At 39.6% G+C, this 19278-nt stretch overlaps 1 protein-coding gene across 1 annotated transcript in view; it reads left to right on the top strand.

Moving 5' to 3' along the window:
- The window catches only part of MDFIC2 (MyoD family inhibitor domain containing 2), a 51821-nt gene extending 33246 nt beyond the window's left edge, over positions 1-18575 (top strand). The window contains exons 4-5 of the mRNA XM_038411731.2: positions 12526-12747; positions 18316-18575. Of these exons, the coding sequence (XP_038267659.1) occupies positions 12526-12747; positions 18316-18575 (482 nt within the window). The remainder of the gene's footprint in view (positions 1-12525; positions 12748-18315) is intronic.
- The last annotated feature ends 703 nt before the right edge of the window (positions 18576-19278 follow it).

The following is a 19278-nucleotide window of genomic DNA, read 5'->3' as shown; positions in this document are numbered from 1 at the left end:
CCTGGAGCCCCAGTCAAGGACCAGGGCTCCATTGTGCTAGGCCCTGTACAATCATGGAATAGAAAGACTGTCCCTGCCCCAAAGAGCTTATCTGCTTCTCAAGACTTAGCAAATAGAAAAGTTCACCCAGATTTTCTTGCCACCAGCTGAACCAAACAGAATATAAAGTAAAAAAATAGAGGGGGTCTTGAGGTGGCCAGATACATTGTTATGAGGAAAAGCTTATAGTCAGAAACCTCAGGCCACCACCACAACCACCAAAATGTACAATGCAAACCAAAAAGAAATCTGGTAGGAATTGGAGATGGGCCTGAACCAGAATTCTGGACTAGAACCTCCACACAGTGTAGAGGTTCTGATCCAAAAACAAAACTCTGTGGCTCAGGCCAAAATATATGTGATTGCATAATGGATTCAAACAACCAACTTTTCAAACATGATCACCACTGATGTAGTTTCAACCCCCACCCCACCCCCAAATTGGCATACATAATTGAATGACTGTCTGCATGAGCCACTTCCCTGATTGCATGGAATATCTGGCCACTTATTTTGGTGCAAGCCTGGGAACTAAATACTTTGAAAATCTGACCCATATTGTGAGTGCTGAGCATTTCAAAATGTGGCCCTCTGAATACACACATGCACGTAGACAGATTCACACACTGCAAATGCATTTGACTGTTTTGCCCAGATCTTTATTCTGAAGACAAATTACACCTAAAAACTGAACTGTATAAGCTAGGTAATGTAATAGGAGTGTTTTTGGATTAACACATCCAAAAATATTCTATAAAAAGCTTGGTCAAACTTCTTTCAAGGTCCATTACAACTACAGTTCTCTTTTATGTAAGAAAACAAAATAGACACACATTGTTCCTTCCAAGCATGGTTCGAAGCATCGTTAAATTCAGCTTTTTTTTTTTTCAGGATGAGCAGCCATACTTTTTATAGTTAAAAGTAATTTTAAAGCAAAAAAGGAACATAAACAATATACACTGACTCTTGACACTCCATTGCTTTCTTAACCTAGGATAATAAAAATTTGCAAATGAACAAAAGAGTGGGAGGAAGATATCTAATTTACAATGTTTTTGAGATAAAGAACACTACAAAAAAAGATCAATGTGAATAATAAAGCATTGTTAACTGAGTCATGACATTTCTATTCTCAGTGAAGATTTGAACATTAGAACTCTGCAAATGAGCACCTTATGCCATTTTCAAAGTGGGAGGAAGACGTATAATTATAATTTTTAAAGTGAAGAGAATTAAAAAAAAACTCTGTGAAAAAGTTTATTGAAAAACATATCGACATATCAATATGACATAAATTACTTTAATTTTATTAAACTAGGAGGGGGAAAAACGCTCTCTCTCTTTTTTTTCTTTTTTTAAGACTGGTTGCAGAATATGTTCCTTGAAAAGAAATTGCTTTATGAAAAAACTATTTTGCTAAGATGAAACAGCACAGCACTGAATGTCAGCACTACCATATATTTATTCTATAACTCTTCCAACAGCTGAGATCTATAAAAGAAACATATTTTCAAAACAGTTTTAACCTCCATTGTCTTGATCACTTGCATTAACATTTTTCATGTCACCTACTGAAATCCCTAAAAGGAACCTTTTATTCAGTCAAAATTAACAAATCTATTTTTAAAAAACAGCCACTGAAGCGTCAGAAAGACATAAGGTTGTGTATTTTATTTGACATATATTTTCAGCTGTCTCTCTCGTTTGTGGGACGAGAGCAACATTTTATACTGATGTTATCAACTCTGAGGAGGAGGGTGATTTTGAGAGTGAGGAAAACAAAGTCTGCTCCCACTGCATCTGTGCCTTAAATTAAGAATAAAAGTATAGTGTTGATCAGATCACTCGGATGGAGCCTTTTACTGTCTTGGCATTCATGAAGCTGGGAGCCAATTGTAAAATGATAGTTTGGGCCTAATTTTATGCTTAGATATATGCACGTGGCTCCCATTTACATCAAAGGGAGTTGCACACATGACCAGAATTTGACCTTCACCTCTTCCATCTTTAAGACTGCACAGAGCCAGAGTAAATAGGCTAAGTGCAGGCAATTTAATGGAGTTAGGGACATAGGCCAGGATTTTCGAAGTGACTAGTGATTTTGGGTGCTCAACTGGAGAAATCTCAGCGGATGGGTGCGCAGCACTTTCTGAAAATCAGACCCCTTTGATGTATGATTTTGGACACTCAAAATCACGAATCACTTTGAAAATCTGGGACATAGAATCTATTCCCAATACAAGAGCAAGGTGCAAGGAAACCACTTCCAGACTATTAGTTCCAATCCCTGGACTGGCTTGGCAGCCCTGCCAAATCCCTATTAACTGGCTCCTTCGGCCCACTGTAACTGTATATGCCACCATGCCAGCATAGGCAGAGCTAGTGTGGAGTACAGTGCAGTAGCCCCCCATTGTATCGTAGCTCTCATTGTGACTCCTGCATGGTATCGTGTGCCAATTGGTGAATTTCACTCTTTGGACCAGATTCTGCCACCTTTACTCACTAAGAATTGTACATTATTCCTTGATTAGTCCCTTTGACTTCAGGATAGCAGTAAGTCAATATTACCGTAAGGATAGCAGAATAAATATTCATATAGCATGGATAGCCATGAAGGTATATGACAGGGGTGGCCAAACGGTGGCTCGCAAGCCATATTTGGCTCTTTTACCATTGAAGTGTGGCTCACAGAGCCTTCCCCCCACCCCCATTCTCCACCTACCAGACGAGGGAGAAGCTCAGGACCTCTGCCTTGCAGTGGGGTAGGCCTGATCCTGCAAAGACCTTGTCACGAAATCACACTGCATAAAATTAAGCACATGCATAATACACCTCTGCTAAATAAGGGCCAGGGAGAGGGGAAAAGGATATATTATGGAGAGCGATCCATCTGACCCATGGTGCACAAGTATTTTGGTACTAACCCAGTTGACTTTCCTCTTTATTTTCTATCTATATCCATCTATTCCTCACACATTTTTTGCATTCTGCATTTGCCTCCCTCCCTGTTTCTGTGCCTAGCTATTCTCGCTTCCTGAATCTACGTTGGTAAAGGGAAGTAAATGAAACCTTTCATTGAACAGATTTCAATATTTAAAAAAATCCCAAACCCTCAATTTCATTCATCACATTAAAATTCAAAATGAATAAAAAATGTCAAAGGTGGAAAAATGTTGACGGGGGAGGGGGCGTATTTTTCTTATTTCAAAACCAGTTAAAGTTACATACATGTATTGGCTTAATTAATTTTTAAAATATCTGTTTGTAAGAAGTATTAATGGAACTGGATGGGATGTGGTCAATCAACACATTCCTGTCAGACTTTAGGATCTGGGCCAAAATGTTTAGGCCAGCCCTATGATAGACTTATAATGAGTCAATAGAGGACTTTACAGTCTATTGGGTCACTGATTCATGAACTAAGAATTTACGTGATGGGGTCAAAAATCCCCCCTATAGAGATCGCACTATTAGCTTTGCCCTTCCAACAGCAAAAAGCAGTCAACCCAAAGCTTCTGTGAATTACTAATCCACCATCATAAATCAGAAGAGAGTAGCTCACTCAATTTCATGATGTCATGAGAAGCCCAACGTGTATTTACAGCCTTGCTTCCATGCTGCAAAAATAAGCCATTTCTAAATCCCTTGTATCCTAAAGCCTGAGCCCAGTAAAATATGGTCGGCATGAGACACTAAAAATGGCCATGAATATACTTTTCTCTAATAGATGGGTTTAGAACAGTTGTAGCTCTCTCTCCCACCTTCTTTGAAATTAATCAGAACAGTTCTATTAAGGTGTGTTCCTTCAAAGTATTCACAGTGGCAATGAGTAAACAGGGAATGATCTTGGGCAAGATATGGAATTTCAGAGTTCTTAATGCACCAAAATACTGAGAGATTTAAAGGACCATAACAACAGGACGTCCTCACCAAAGGTCTTGTTGCTGAGGGGGAGTTTGCTTGCTAGCCAGCCTTTAGACTGCACTGGGGGTGATGATGCCCATCCAGCACAGAGGGGGAGGAGTTCCATACAACTGCCCCTGCAGTGACTGGCCCCTGAAAGACTTCAGAGATAATGGGCCTGCTCCTCTAGACCCACAGAAGACCTGGCACAGTAAGTAAGATACGGAGGCAGGGGGCTTGGTGGCAGAATTTCAGGACTTCCCCCATCTCCCCTGAAAGGCTTCTTTGCTGAACATTTCAGAACCGCAAGTGAAGTTCACTAGTGTTTGGTACTGGGTATTTGTGATGTTTAGATTCTTGGTAAAACTCCATAGCCTTCCCATATTCTCATTGTAATTCTGTGGACTCTCCTCCTTTCCCAGCCTTCAAATTCCCTGTACCTCTGTAAGGCAGCGGCGTGCCTGCTTCCTACAATCCTCTATACCCACGCTTCATTTTGAATTCTTTTCCTTATTATTATGGGGTTGGTTTTGCTTCCTTTCCAAACAAGAAAAGCAGAAAGATAGGATAACAAAACAGGATGCACTTTCCTTTTAAAAATCCCCCAACAAGCACACTTGCTTCCTCCCACCTTGACATAACAACCTTCAGAATAAACTATTGGCATTAAGCAACTTGACTGATTCATGTGCTGAACCACATTTTATTATGGTGTCTCTCTGTGCTGTGTTGCGTTTTTTCCCCGACCAAGACAGCTGCACAAGTTCCCTCCCTCTCTCAGCTCTTCCCATTGTAATTCTGAACCCTGCTAACCATCCAGGTAAGATTCAGCCCTCGAAACAGTATGACACTGAACAAAATTACTGCCTAAATTTCACCTCCCACTTTCATCACAACACAAACCATGTGTGTTAGACTTGTGGGAAAACTGACCCAACTGAAGTCAGTTAAAAGATCTAGAAAGTTCCATCTTTTCATATGGCAACACAAAACTTGGCTTTTGGTTTTACTTTTGCTGTGATTCTAATCCAGACAAGTGAGCTGAGTTCAAAACATTAAAAATACAAGAGGTATTTTCCTTCAGGTCCAATGTAGTCCTGCCTACTTCATCAAGGGATTGAATGGACATGGCACATAGCTATTACAGTGATGGGTGCATGATAAATTAGACAGACAGAATTACAGAGGTATATGAAATAATGGGATAAAGAAGATCAGCTAGGCATTCCCTTTTTACCTTTTCTCCTGATACAAAAACGTGGTGACTCTCGATAAAATTAAGAAGCAATATTTTTTAAATTGATGGAAAGTTTTTCACATAATACATAATTAACCAGTGGAACTCTTTGCCACATGATATTAAGGCAAAGATCTTAGTCCTATTCTAAAAAGGATTGAACATTCATAGGGATATTAAAAATAACATCAGCTTTAATATTAAAAATGTATGAGAGATTTCAACCCTTATGCGTCAGGACTTAGGTCAACCACTAACTTCCTGGGCTTAGGAAGAAATTTGCTCCATAGGGATGTTATTGCAAGATTGTACATTGGTGGTGGGGGCAGTTAACACCTTCCTCTGAAGCTTCTGGTACAGTCTATGGCTGCACAGACTGACCTGAGGAGGTATATGAGTAAACAGAAAATTCTTCATTAGGGTGCATTTTTCCCCCTCTCCCCCTTGATTTGTTTCAGTGGATAGTTTGTTGAAGTCGATTTGACTGTTAAAAACACAGGCATATATGGATATATGATAGCTATGCTACACACATATTTAGAAGATGGCAATGGGGTTTGACCCTCCTGCCAATCTCTAATTGTAAGGATTTTTTCATATTCACACACCAAATTGATAATAAATAATATCCACTGTACATAATGTATTTTAAAGATTATTTGGCTTCATTTATTTTTCCAAGCACTAAACCTATTACTGACCATTATAGTATCAAACTATTAAAAAAATGCTAACACCTTTTTTATGCTGGCCTAGCATAATCTTTATTTCTTTAGACACTTTGTGCAAACATTAAATTGATAAAAGACATAATGCAGATAGACCCATGGCTGAACTTAAGGTAATTACATAAAAATGAAATGGAGACCTATAACGGTACACTGCATTCTCCCCTATTGCACTGTTTTCTGGAAGCAAGGATCCTGTTTGTCATAGCAAGTTGTTTGCTATGGTGATTGCGCCAGGACTCGATCTAGCTGTACAAGACAAGTATAATATTACTTAAGGGGAGATTTTCAAACTAAGAGTCTGACCCCCAAAATGTACTGTATTTTCAAAGATGTAGTATTCTTCAAAAAACAGAGGAGTCCATACATGGTATCTTTTGTTACTCTTTTGTTTGACAGTGTTGTTCTGAGAAATTCAGGTTGCATCTATGCCTTTATATTTCTAGTTTTGATTTCTCTTCAACAGCACTTCAAGAATAAAACTTGACTTGAAGCATGAATACTAGCCGTCTGTGGATACAATAAATGTTAAACTAGCACTTATTGACTATTTCCATCTGAATTTTCAGTCTAGTTCCATTGAAGGAATAAGTGTATTGAGAGGGTGACTGCATTGTTACATAACTTGGCAAAGTGAGCACTTGACATATTTGTTAATTATTAAAAGTAAAATCCTGCTCAGATTTTAGGGGCAAATTTTGAAAGGGTCCAATTCTCAACCTGGCCTCTATATTTGCAGTCAAACACTAGTTTGTGATCACCAACAAATGCTGGTGCAAATGATAGAAATCAAAATTCTAACGAGGCTGAGTCTTGCAAGCAGCTCTGCAGAGGATGGACTCCTGGATCTGCACATTCTGAAATCAGTGGGTCTCAGAGTGAGTACGGAGGGATCTGCCCATATGGAACTGTTTGCAGGGTTGGAGCCTGAGGGACCTGTGAGAGTGAATGTCTTTTACACCCACAAATGAGGTCGTTGTCTAAATTCTATCCCTTGTGCCTGCAACTGGTCATGCCCATCAACTGAGGGGGAAACATTGATGGTGTCTGATTACAGGCCTTCTTTTGAAAACCGGGATTTCAAGTGAGAATTTGTTTTAGAAGATGCCATGGATTCAAATGAAACAAAATGTACTTTAATGTAAGAGAGTCAATATTTGTTCAGTTGTAGGTGGGCCTATCATCAGCAACTCATACAAATATAATTTAATGATATCTAGCTGGATGGATAGATAGATAGATACACATGCATATGTACCTACATCCACATTTTCATATCTATATCTGCACACCTACATTATAGTTTGAACAAGATGTATATGGTAGTAAACCAACCTGTTTCTTGAACTACTTGTAACTGGGATTAACATATCAGTTGAAACAAAATATGACCTGAGGGAAAAAGTCACTGATTCTAAGTTTGATTTAAATCAATGGGAGTGTTGCCTTTAACTTTTGTGGAAGCACAATCAGGCTGCTGATGTAGAGACTTCCATATTTGCCTGCAACACTTCCACTTTCCTGAAAAATGTTCTAACAGTTCAGGACATGTCTGTAACTCACAGAAAGCTAAATTCTGCCCTCAGATACACCCCTGCAACTCCAGTTTAAGTCAACACACTGGACACCAGAGAGTACTTAGCATGGTACTTATCAACTAATATTGAGATTAACATCCCTGGGGGACTAACATGAAAGGGAAGGGAGTCCAGGAGAGCTGGCTGTATTTCAAGCAATCCCTGTTGAGGTTACAGGGACAAACCATCCCGATGAGTCGAAAGAATAGTAAATATGGCAGGCGACCAGCTTGGCTTAATGGTGAAATCCTAGCGGATCTTAAACATAAAAAAGAAGCTTACAAGAAGTGGAAGGTTGGACATATGACCAGGGAAGAGTATAAAAATATTGCTCGGGCATGTAGGAAAGATATCAGGAGGGCCAAATCGCACCTGGAGCTGCAGCTAGCAAGAGATGTCAAGAGTAACAAGAAGGGTTTCTTCAGGTATGTTGGCAACAAGAAGAAAGCCAAGGAAAGTGTGGGCCCCTTACTGAATGAGGGAGGCAAGCTAGTGACAGAGGATGTGGAAAAAGCTAATGTACTCAATGCTTTTTTTGCCTCTGTTTTCACTAACAAGGTCAGCTCCCAGACTGCTGTGCTGGGCATCACAAAATGGGGAAGAGATGGCCAGCCCTCTGTAGAGATAGAGGTGGTTAGGGACTATTTAGAAAAGCTGGACGTGCACAAGTCCATGGGGCCGGACGAATTGCATCCGAGAGTGCTGAAGGAATTGGCGGCTGTGATTGCAGAGCCCTTGGCCATTATCTTTGAAAACTCGTGGCGAACGGGGGAAGTCCCGGATGACTGGAAAAAGGCTAATGTAGTGCCCATCTTTAAAAAAGGGAAGAAGGAGGATCCTGGGAACTACAGGCCAGTCAGCCTCACCTCAGTCCCTGGAAAAATCATGGAGCAGGTCCTCAAAGAATCAATCCTGAAGCACTTAGAGGAGAGGAAAGTGATCAGGAACAGTCAGCATGGATTCACCAAGGGAAGGTCATGCCTGACTAATCTAATCGCCTTTTATGATGAGATTACTGGTTCTGTGGATGAAGGGAAAGCAGTGGATGTATTGTTTCTTGACTTTAGCAAAGCTTTTGACACGGTCTCCCACAGCATTCTTGTCAGCAAGTTAAGGAAGTATGGGCTGGATGAATGCACTATAAGGTGGGTAGAAAGCTGGCTAGATTGTCGGGCTCAACGGGTAGTGATCAATGGCTCCATGTCTAGTTGGCAGCCGGTGTCAAGTGGAGTGCCCCAGGGGTCGGTCCTGGGGCCCGTTTTGTTCAATATCTTCATAAATGATCTGGAGGATGGTGTGGATTGCACTCTCAGCAAATTTGCGGATGATACTAAACTGGGAGGAGTGGTAGATACGCTGGAGGGGAGGGATAGGATACAGAAGGACCTAGACAAATTGGAGGATTGGGCCAAAAGAAATCTAATGAGGTTCAATAAGGATAAGTGCAGGGTCCTGCACTTAGGATGGAAGAATCCAATGCACCGCTACAGACTAGGGACCGAATGGCTCGGCAGCAGTTCTGCGGAAAAGGACCTAGGGGTGACAGTGGACGAGAAGCTGGATATGAGTCAGCAGTGTGCCCTTGTTGCCAAGAAGGCCAATGGCATTTTGGGATGTATAAGTAGGGGCATAGCGAGCAGATCGAGGGACGTGATCGTTCCCCTCTATTCGACACTGGTGAGGCCTCATCTGGAGTACTGTGTCCAGTTTTGGGCCCCACACTACAGGAAGGATGTGGATAAATTGGAAAGAGTACAACGAAGGGCAACAAAAATGATTAGGGGTCTAGAGCACATGACTTATAAGGAGAGGCTGAGGGAGCTGGGATTGTTTAGTCTGCAGAAGAGAAGAATGAGGGGGGATTTGATAGCTGCTTTCAACTACCTGAAAGGGGGTTTCAAAGAGGATGGCTCTAGACTGTTCTCAATGGTAGCAGATGACAGAACGAGGAGTAATGGTCTCAAGTTGCAATGGGGGAGGTTTAGATTGGATATTAGGAAAAACTTTTTCACTAAGAGGGTGGTGAAACACTGGAATGCGTTACCTAGGGAGGTGGTAGAATCTCCTTCCTTAGAGGTTTTTAAGGTCAGGCTTGACAAAGCCCTGGCTGGGATGATTTAACTGGGACTTGGTCCTGCTTTGAGCAGGGGGTTGGACTAGATGACCTTCTGGGGTCCCTTCCAACCCTGATATTCTATGATTCTATGATTCTATGATCTTTTATTTGCTTTGCCAGATAACTATGGAGTGGACTATGCAATAAAACCCGTACCAGAGAAAAGTTTACCAATACGTTCGAAGTAAATTGCTTCTTCCAGAGATCTGATACCTCTATTTGTGCATCCTCTTTTTTCTTAAGCCTATCCTACTTGGAGATGCTACATAGTACAGTGTCATCAAATACAAATGGCAGAGAAATTTGTGATTAGTCCCTCATCTATGTAAGGTGGAAAATGCCAGTTCATGCTCTTGTAAATACACTCCAAGATTGACAATTTTACTGCATTCTGGGCTGGACAATGAATCAATATATGTTTGATTTTATGCAGCTGATGTGAAAGAGATAGTTACCTTCAGGAAGGATATATTATTAAACTAGCAAAATCCCACTTCTGCTCTGCCAATGATGCAGTCTTCATTGCCCACTTGTTACATTTTCAAACAAGCCCTCCCCTGTGCTGCCCCTCACACTTCGGGAGAAGCTCCCCCTAAACACCTGCAAAGCTATCATTGTCCTTCCTCAAATCCCTCCTTAAAGTTTTCTTTTGCCCTGGTGCCTACAAAAAACTTGACAACAGCTTAGCAGCGGGTGTGCTGCAAGCACTCTCTAGTATGCTGATCAATACTACCTTATTGTTTCTTTGTGCTCCTTTGTCTGGCTGTATTCACCAGTTGTCTCGTTTTTTGTTTGAATTGTAAGCCCTTTGGAATAGAGAGCGTCTTTTTGTTCTGTGTTTCTACGGTGCCTAGCGTGATGGAATAGGGGTGCACAGCAGGAAAGAGAGGAATAGGGGTTAACATGAAGTCATGGGGGGAAAATGGGGGATATGGGAATGGGTGAAGGAGAGAATAAGGGAAACAAAGAACCTCTGGGGGGAGGGAGACTGGGGGAACATGGTATGGGGAAAGGGGGGCACACAGAGCCTATGGCATGGAGGGAAGTGGGAATGAGGTACACACAGAGCAGCTGGTATGGGGGGAGAATGGGGGATCCTGGGTAGCTCAGGAGGGGGCAATGAGGGGCACATGGAAACTCTGGCAGAGAGGATATGGGGGGGAGTTGCAGGAAGTTCCTGAAATGGAGGGGGATGGGAGGGTGACATATGGGAAACTTGGTGGGGGGAATGAAAGGAAGCCAGGAGCTACAGAAGCTATGGAGTGTGCACCCCCTAGTAATAATAAAAATAGTTTTACTAACAATAGCTCTCTTCCCTTAGAAGCCTACATGGACACAGGAGGGATTTCCACTCCAGCATTTCTTCGTAGCATCCCTTGTCTTCTTTTAAAAAAAGAACTCTTTAAAAAATGGCTGAAAGTTAAAACTTTATATTCTTCCCATGTTCTTATACTTCACTAACCTCTAGCCAACTTTTTGGTCTCTGCGAATTACTTTGTGTACAGGCAATTTAAATTACATGCAGTCTGACTATGTGTGATAATTTAAACTGATTGTTAATTAATTCTGTAAGTAAATAGCTACTGCAATCTCTATAATCATCAAGGTTTCTCTAGCTATCAACCTTTTTCTTAGCTGCTCTTTATTATACAGTACGGAGCAAAAGTATGTGGGGGGAAAATGATATGCATGATCTCTTTCTGGGTCCTTGCCACAGAAGGCAGCCCCGCTTCTTGAAAACCTTTATGGCTCTTCTTAGAATTAAATGTTTGCAAAACTACGCTGTTTGTAAAGATTGATTTTCTGTATATAGCTTAAGAGGAAGCATATCATGAGATTTAGGTTAGATAAAAAGTAACGGTCTGTGTGATGTGAGGTGCCAGTGTTAATCAACTGGAGATAAGAGTTGATGAGGTTATATCATCCCAGTACCAGTGAGACTGGCTATTAGTTATGTTTCTTGGCCTCTCAGTCACTTTGGAGAGCACGTTTACTAGTGCTTGAGAGATTCCTCAAGGTTAGACTGAGCTCAAAATTCTCTTAAACCATTCCCTAATTGGTCCTTAAAATTAAGATCCATTTGGAAAGTAATAATTTCCCCCCTGGTTTTTAGGCTGCATCTCTCACATTACTATAGCATGTGAATCAAACTATCTTTTAGTCACTATAACTAGGACATCCAAGGCCAACACCGCAAATGAAAATGAAGTCCTGAAACAAGGTGTAAGGGTTCTAACCAGAGACCATCTGGCTCTTTTGCAACAAAATTGTGAGCCATTGCGAAAGAACAATCATAGAATCATAGAATATCAGGGTTGGAAGGGAGATCATCTAATCCAACCCCCTGCTCAAAGCAGGACCAATCCCCAATTTTTGCTCCAGATCCCTAAATAGCCCCCTCAAGGATTGAACTCACAACCCTGGGTTGTGATCCATGCTGTCCCACCTGCACACAGGTACCACCTACATGCAGTTGTACATCTTGTAGCTGGCTGCCAGTTTAAAAAAAACAGTGATGCAATTGAAAAATGGTAAGATAACTTTTTTGCCTCCTAGTCTACTACCAAGAATTATAGTAGCAATGGCTAGCATGCCACTCCAATTTGGTTCCATTTGAATAAAAGTCTCCGCTGTATAGCCTCGTTTGATCATGCCCCATTGAAGTCAATGGTAGTTTTTCCACTGAATTCTCTGGGTGTAGGAAAATACCTTTAACTGAAAGCCTGCACACCTTTACTTTTTGAATACACCTATCTCAGGCAAATAGTCCCATTTAAGTCATTGGGACAACTATGATGAGTAAGGCCAAGGCTGGGAAGTAAGGTTTTATAGGATTGGGCCCACAGGTTGGGAAAATATGAAAATGTCATTCCTTTGGTCCACTGGCTTAGTACTACATGTAGACCTTTTATTTCCTTCCCCCAGATAACCAGCTTACAAGTGAAAAACAAAAAGACAAGAAACCTATGAAAGGTATTATGAGTTCAGTGTCAGAATTCAGCATCACAGACGCTGCATCCAAGGACACCAAAAATGAGAAGAAATTGTCAGACTCTAGTACATCATCATTATCTTCCCTTGAGAAGTGCAGGACACAATTCACCTACATCGAAAATGATGCATCAGTTCATCAGAGAGACAGTGATGGTATGTTTTGTAAAACAGATTAAGTGTAAGCAGATTTCTAAATAATATCTGTTTAAAGAATGCCCTATTTCAGTTGAAACACCTGCTTAAACATTGGTCAGGAAGTTCAAGAATCTAAACTAAGCAATCATGAGATGTCCTAGAGATTGTTTACACTAGAGTTGGGAATCTAAAGAAGATTGCTTTAAAGTGGCCATGACATGAGGGTTCTTATTGGTGGGCCACAATACGAGCATTTAAGTCCAGTGGGGACATGTCTGTGCTTGTGCATAGGGTGACCAGATGTCCTGATTTTGGGGTCATTTTCTTATATAGGCTCCTATTACACCCCACCCCTGTCCCGATTTTTCACATTTGTTGTCTGTCACCTGTGCATAGATCTTAGGAAATAGTCTTTGCATAAGGATGGTCAGTAGGCATTGGAGGAACAGACTCCTTCTCCCCAGGCAGAAGAATGGCATTGTTATTGCTACTGTAGCAGCGCCTATGAGCACGGAAGACCCCTTATGCACAGTGGCTTGCCTGCTGGATCCATATAGTTATAGGTCCATTACCCACAAATCTACCTTTCCCCCACCCAGTCCTAATCCTGACTCTGTGAGCCTGCTGCAAAGACTCACAGAGGACCACACTGAAGAGGCCTTTTCGTATTCTGCCCCTACTTACGCAGAATACAGCATCCTGCTTATGCTGCTTTTAAGCCCTGATACAACAAGGTACTTAAACATTTGCCTAACTTTAAGCATGGTAGTAGCACTACTGACTTCAATGTGCTTAAATATAGGCATATGCTACTGAACCGAGGTGAAGCATGGCCTTGAGGCTTTTGATTCTGGCCTGCCTTTGCTAGCCAATATGACCCCATATATGCAAAATACTAATGTTATAGCGGTACGTCACATGACTGGGGTTTTTAAAAATTTGTTTTCTACCAACTTGAAAGCAAAATGCTGTATAAGGCTGTTAAAATACAGAATTTGCATGGCTTTTGCATACTTTGTGAGAAGACCCCTAACCCAAAGAAATGTTTGCACTGTCTAAAAGGAAATATATTTGGCTGCTAATCCAAAATTTGCATGTGGCTACTATTTGGGGTTGTTTTTCTTTTACATAAACAAAACAAGTTATTTCTTTCTCGTTCATTATTACACAAGTCATTAATGTGCCGACACAATCTTTGGTTTTCATAAGAATTTCACTATCCATCATGTATCCATGCACCAAAGCAGAACACCCAGGTTCTGTAACTTAGTACAGACTACATCTTGTGTGAACCACCATGACTACACTGAAGTCAACGAAGTTACACTGATTTACAGCAGCTGAGGTTCTAGCCCTAAATATTCTCATAGACATGATACATCCCAATGAAATATCTGTGATGCTCTTGTTCCATAGACTAAATTTCCTTATGTGGGCATTTTATAATAAAGCATTGGAGAGGATTTTATTCAATATAGCTGAAACATGTCAGCTATATCATGTTAATGATCCTTGAATTAAGAACTACTAAGTACAGATCAACACAATAAACCACAATGCTCCAAAGGAGCCATTATGATATATTGTATCACTGATTCTGTAATAATTGTAGTGCTTCATATACTTCTAGCGATATCAGAGTGCATTCAATCTTCTTTAAAGAGGTGAAGTAGTTATTCCATTAAGGGGGACTGATCCAGCAGTTCGAACACAAATGGGTGTTTTACCTGTGTAGTGATTACAGGATTGGTCTCATAAATTGTTACTGGTACACAGGAGTAGTACATATGCGAAGTAAATAACAGATTTCACACAGTTAAAAAACGAAAAGCAAAGGAAATTAACGAAAACAATCTGTGCTCAATTAAGAATGTTAAGAATTGGACGTAAGCCAAGAAAATCAAGGAAACTCAAGATTTGTGTTTGTCACTGAACACTTCATTCAATCTATTCTGACTAGTTATTGTAGCTGATTATTAGGCACACATATGGCCAAATCCTATTCTCTGATACAGCCATGGAAAAACCCTAAAGCCAGTGAACCCCATTGAAGCCAGCAGTGTTACCTGGCTATAACTGAGAAAAGAATTTGGCTCACTTTGTAGAAACTGCTTTAGAAGAGTCTGATTCATAGTCCACTGATGTCAATGGAGAAGACACCCATGACTTCAATGAGATTTGGATCAGGCCCATACCGAGACTCAGCAGTATGAATTAAAGATGGATTGACACCCACAAGCCACGAAGAGCAAGAAAATGTAGAGCAAAGGCAAACCCAGAACACTATTAAAAATAGTTATTTTGTGGTAATTAATCTAATAATGTAGAAATTGAGAGCTGAGGTCATTGTTCCCACTGAGATAAATGCAATAATGCCTTTCAAAAGGAGCAGAAAAAACAGGAGAGAAAACAGGAGATTGCATGTTCTTTTGTGCAGTTTGTGGCTAATTTATTTTCAAATATATGAATGAATACATAGGAATGGATGCTTAATTGCTAATATCTATTATTTATATACATTACCACTTAAAACAGGACAAAAAGCCTCACACATGCAGATTTTGCAAGATGTGTTACATCCATTAGCACAGTTCATGGTGTGTGCTCTGATGGGAATTTAAAAGCATCTTTACTGCACATCACAGACTTTGTACTGAAACATTACTTTATTATTAAAGTCTTGTGCTTTTTGTGTGGTCCATTTCCTGGGTAGACCCTTAAGAACTATTATCTATTCTCATAAGATTATGTGAGCACCACTAAGGTTAATAAATTCAGGAAAATCTGTGTTATTAGAAAACAGATCTTATTTTTTTTATTTTAGAAAAAACTGAAAAGATCCCTAATTGCTGTATTATTTTGAATTTGATATATCTTATCAAGGTGCAAGGGGGAAATTTCATAAATATAAGATACCTAAAAAGAATAGTCTTAATTATACCATGGACTACTGGATAAAATGATTACATTTTCTACACTGTAAATTTCATACAATTAAATGCAGCAGTGTCACCTTATAAAATGTTTCAATTTTCTAATTATTTCAGTTCATTTACTCAGAAAAAAATATAAGCATGAATTTACTAAGTATCACCAAAATCTAGTCATTCTCATTCTACAGAACTGACTAGAAAGTTAGTTGTGCTTGTCTGAACTTAAATAGATCTTGACATATTGAAATAAGTATTAAAATTGATAATATTGCCAATGATATGCTACTTACGGAAAGAATTTCAATCACATGCTATTTATTCTTTATTCTACCTGCTGAATAGATTTTTTTTAAAAAAATAAAGAAGTTGGAGTGATTTTTTTTTTTATCATCAAGGAAGTTTTAAAAAAAATCTTCTGGAAAGTTTTCAGTTGTGAACTTCTCAGTTAACTTCATTGGTCATGTTGCATTATGTTACATGATATATCTCATGCCACAACTGAACAAATGCAGCTGAATAAGATATCTGTTTGTCATACTAGAGCAAGAAATGTCATAACATCCAATATTTTTTCCTGAAAGTATCGGTAAAACAATTCTCACTGTTGAAACATATTTTCCTTAAAAAAAAGAAAGAAAAAACCCAACAGTTGAAAAGATTTGGGCCTGATAATTAATGGTGTTGATCCTTCTGGGGAAAAAAAGGAAGACAAAAACCTTTGTTGATAGGCATTACAAGGTGCAGTAAAGTGTGGCTTCTGACATGATATCACCACAAGTATAGTTTAGGAATAACAACCAACAGAGAAAGAGAAACAAAAAGCTGAATGTCCAAGGGAAAAGGTCATGTTATGGTTTCTGAAATAAGTGAATGCATAGGAAGTGCTAATCTTTGGCAGAATCCACCACACTTCAAACTGCATCTCTGCCAATTTCCAAATAGTTCAGATTTGCCTCTAAACACCTTATCTTGCTTCAACACTAACAAATGGGAGCTGAGCTGTTTGGAAAATCTGACTCTAATTGTAGGGGCCGAGCACAGGGAAATCAAAGCCTGGGTGAGCACATTAAGGCAACCTTCTAGGGCATGTTATATATACTGTAAGGATGAAGTGGCTGCCAAAGCACCTGCAACATTACAGGACAATTAATCTAGTCATGAACTGGTCCTTCTGGAGCTGATGCTTGCTGATATGTAAGAGTGACTCCCTTACACAATGCTGGAAAGGAAATGACTTCCCTTTAAAATGTACCTTTCCAAGTTGATACTCTTTTACCACATTTTTTCCCCTTTTAAAAATTAACAAGCATGTGAATTAGAAGGTGAAAAGCCTATTTAAGAGAGAGGGTGAACTGTGATCCTGGGCAGAGCGTAGAACACCAAACTGCAATGTGTTAACTGTACTACTCTGTACTGTTCCTTTTCCGCCCCCCTTTTGGTAAGTGTTGCAAGCTAGCATTCACTGAACTTCACTGGAAGTTGAAGCTAGACAAACTCAGACTGGAAATAAGACATATTTTGTTTACAGTAAGCGTAATTAGCCATTGGAACAACTTGCCAAGGGTTGTACTGGAGTCTGCATCACTGACAATTGTTAACTCAAAACTGGATGTTTTTCCAAAAGATCTGCTCTAGGAGTTATTCTGGGGAAGTTCATGGTCTGTTTTATACAGGAGGTCAGACTAGGTGATCACAATGGTCCCTTCTGCTGTTAGAATCTGTGAATCTATTAAATCAGACCACTTATAAAAATCAGACTAGAAGCATGTGATTAATCTGTGCTGCTTTACACCACTCCACAAATGAGTTCTGCTCTCACCCATAAATTCATCTAAATCCTCATCCATCTGCCATGTCTAATTCTGTGATTCGGCTATACAGCATCGTATGCATCCTAACTGACCTTTTCCATCTAAACAACTAATAACTAAGCTTTTAGTAGACATTAAGGGCCTGATCCAACTCTCACTGAAGTCAGTGGAACTCTTTCTGTTGGCTTTAGTGAGCATTAGATCAAACCCTAAAATGCTTTGATGGGCTGACAGCCCATAAAAATATTATTTCAACAGCAAGAGCCCAATCCTCAAATCTTTATATGCAGGCAAAATCCCCACTGGAAGTTTTGCCTGCATAAGGGGTGCAAGATTGGGACTGAGGATTTCTACACTGAATTACAAATTCCTATCTGAAAAATAAAATCTATTCTATAGCCTATGGCTGATGCTGTGTTTGAGTGGAATTACTGGCATCACACTAGAGATACGTTTACGTAATAATGTAGTACAATGGAGAGTATCCTCACTGAGTGAAACTGATGCCTATTCAGAGGGCCAGCCCAGGGCATCAGCACTATTTACATCCTCTGTACAAAGGTGAGTTTCACTCATATGGAATACTTTCATCCAAAGCATGGGGGTGGGGGGGTTTCTATCCAGACCAAACAACACAGGACATCATTTTATGTAATATGTTTTACTGCTGTAATTTTTTAAAATTATATTTTAAGCTTAGCTTGTAGTCTGCAGGGATCTCTGACTTCTGTGTCTCATTTAAATGACTTCTGTGTCTCCACAGCTGCCTAAATTTGGAGTACTACGATAGTGAATCAAGCCCTCTCTCTTTCCTGTATCTCACTCTTTTTCTTTTTTCTTAGATGAATGTGCATCACTTATCCTGGCCTGCTTGTTCTGCCAATTTTGGGACTTTCTTATAATGCTGCCTAATACCTGTGAAAATTGGTTGATAAATATGTGCTGTCCATCCTATAGATATCACCATACCTCCAGTGAAAACCACTCCAACAATGACTGCAACTGTGAGTGTGACATTGATTGCAGCATTTTTGAATCCTGTCACGAAACCAGTGAATGTCTGGAACTTGCCTTGGAGATTTCTGAAGTCTGTTATCGCTAATAGGAAACAATTGACAGAATTCCCACAAACTGTCTGAATGGAAACTGACACAGTAAAAAGGATATACGATTTTTTTAAATAATTGGAGTGTTTGCTAACCAGGGCTGTGTGTATTCTCTGATGTCCCTTTGGAAGAACTGTATAGCATTACCAAAGAAAATTTTGTTTGTATGATTTCACAAATCACTGAAGCCAATAAAGAATGAAACCCTGTTTCCTACCTTGCAATAGATGAAAACAAAATTCCTAAGTGCCAGCTGTGCTAATTGCTTTGCCCAGGATCAGTCTCACACTTTTATAAATCTCTCTGTTGCGTTCAACATGGATTTCCCTGCATCCACAGACATAAGACAAATTAGGATATTCTTTTAGGAATGATATATATTAAGTCATCTTCCTAATGGATTCAGACAAAAATATGTATTATACATTGTTGAGTATTATTAATAATGTATGCTATAACATCATTTTATAATTAAAAATGTATTTATACAATCTCTTAAAATACACTTATATGCTCAGTTTAAGTAGAAAAGAAAATTAAATGAATTAGAAACCATGCTAGATGTAATTACAATAAAGGTCTCTAAAAAATCTCCAGTGAGTTTTGAAGAGGATGCATTTTAACAGGGTACTGCAGTTCAACAGTGTATTAATATGTGTGCCTATCATTATGTAATATCAGGTTATGCCTATTGTTCAT

The sequence above is a fragment of the Dermochelys coriacea genome, chromosome 7 (genome assembly GCF_009764565.3).
Source record: "Dermochelys coriacea isolate rDerCor1 chromosome 7, rDerCor1.pri.v4, whole genome shotgun sequence".
NCBI classification, from domain to species: domain Eukaryota; kingdom Metazoa; phylum Chordata; order Testudines; family Dermochelyidae; genus Dermochelys; species Dermochelys coriacea.
Note: the sequence above shows the minus strand (reverse complement) of the source record. Positions and strands in the feature narration are given on the sequence as shown.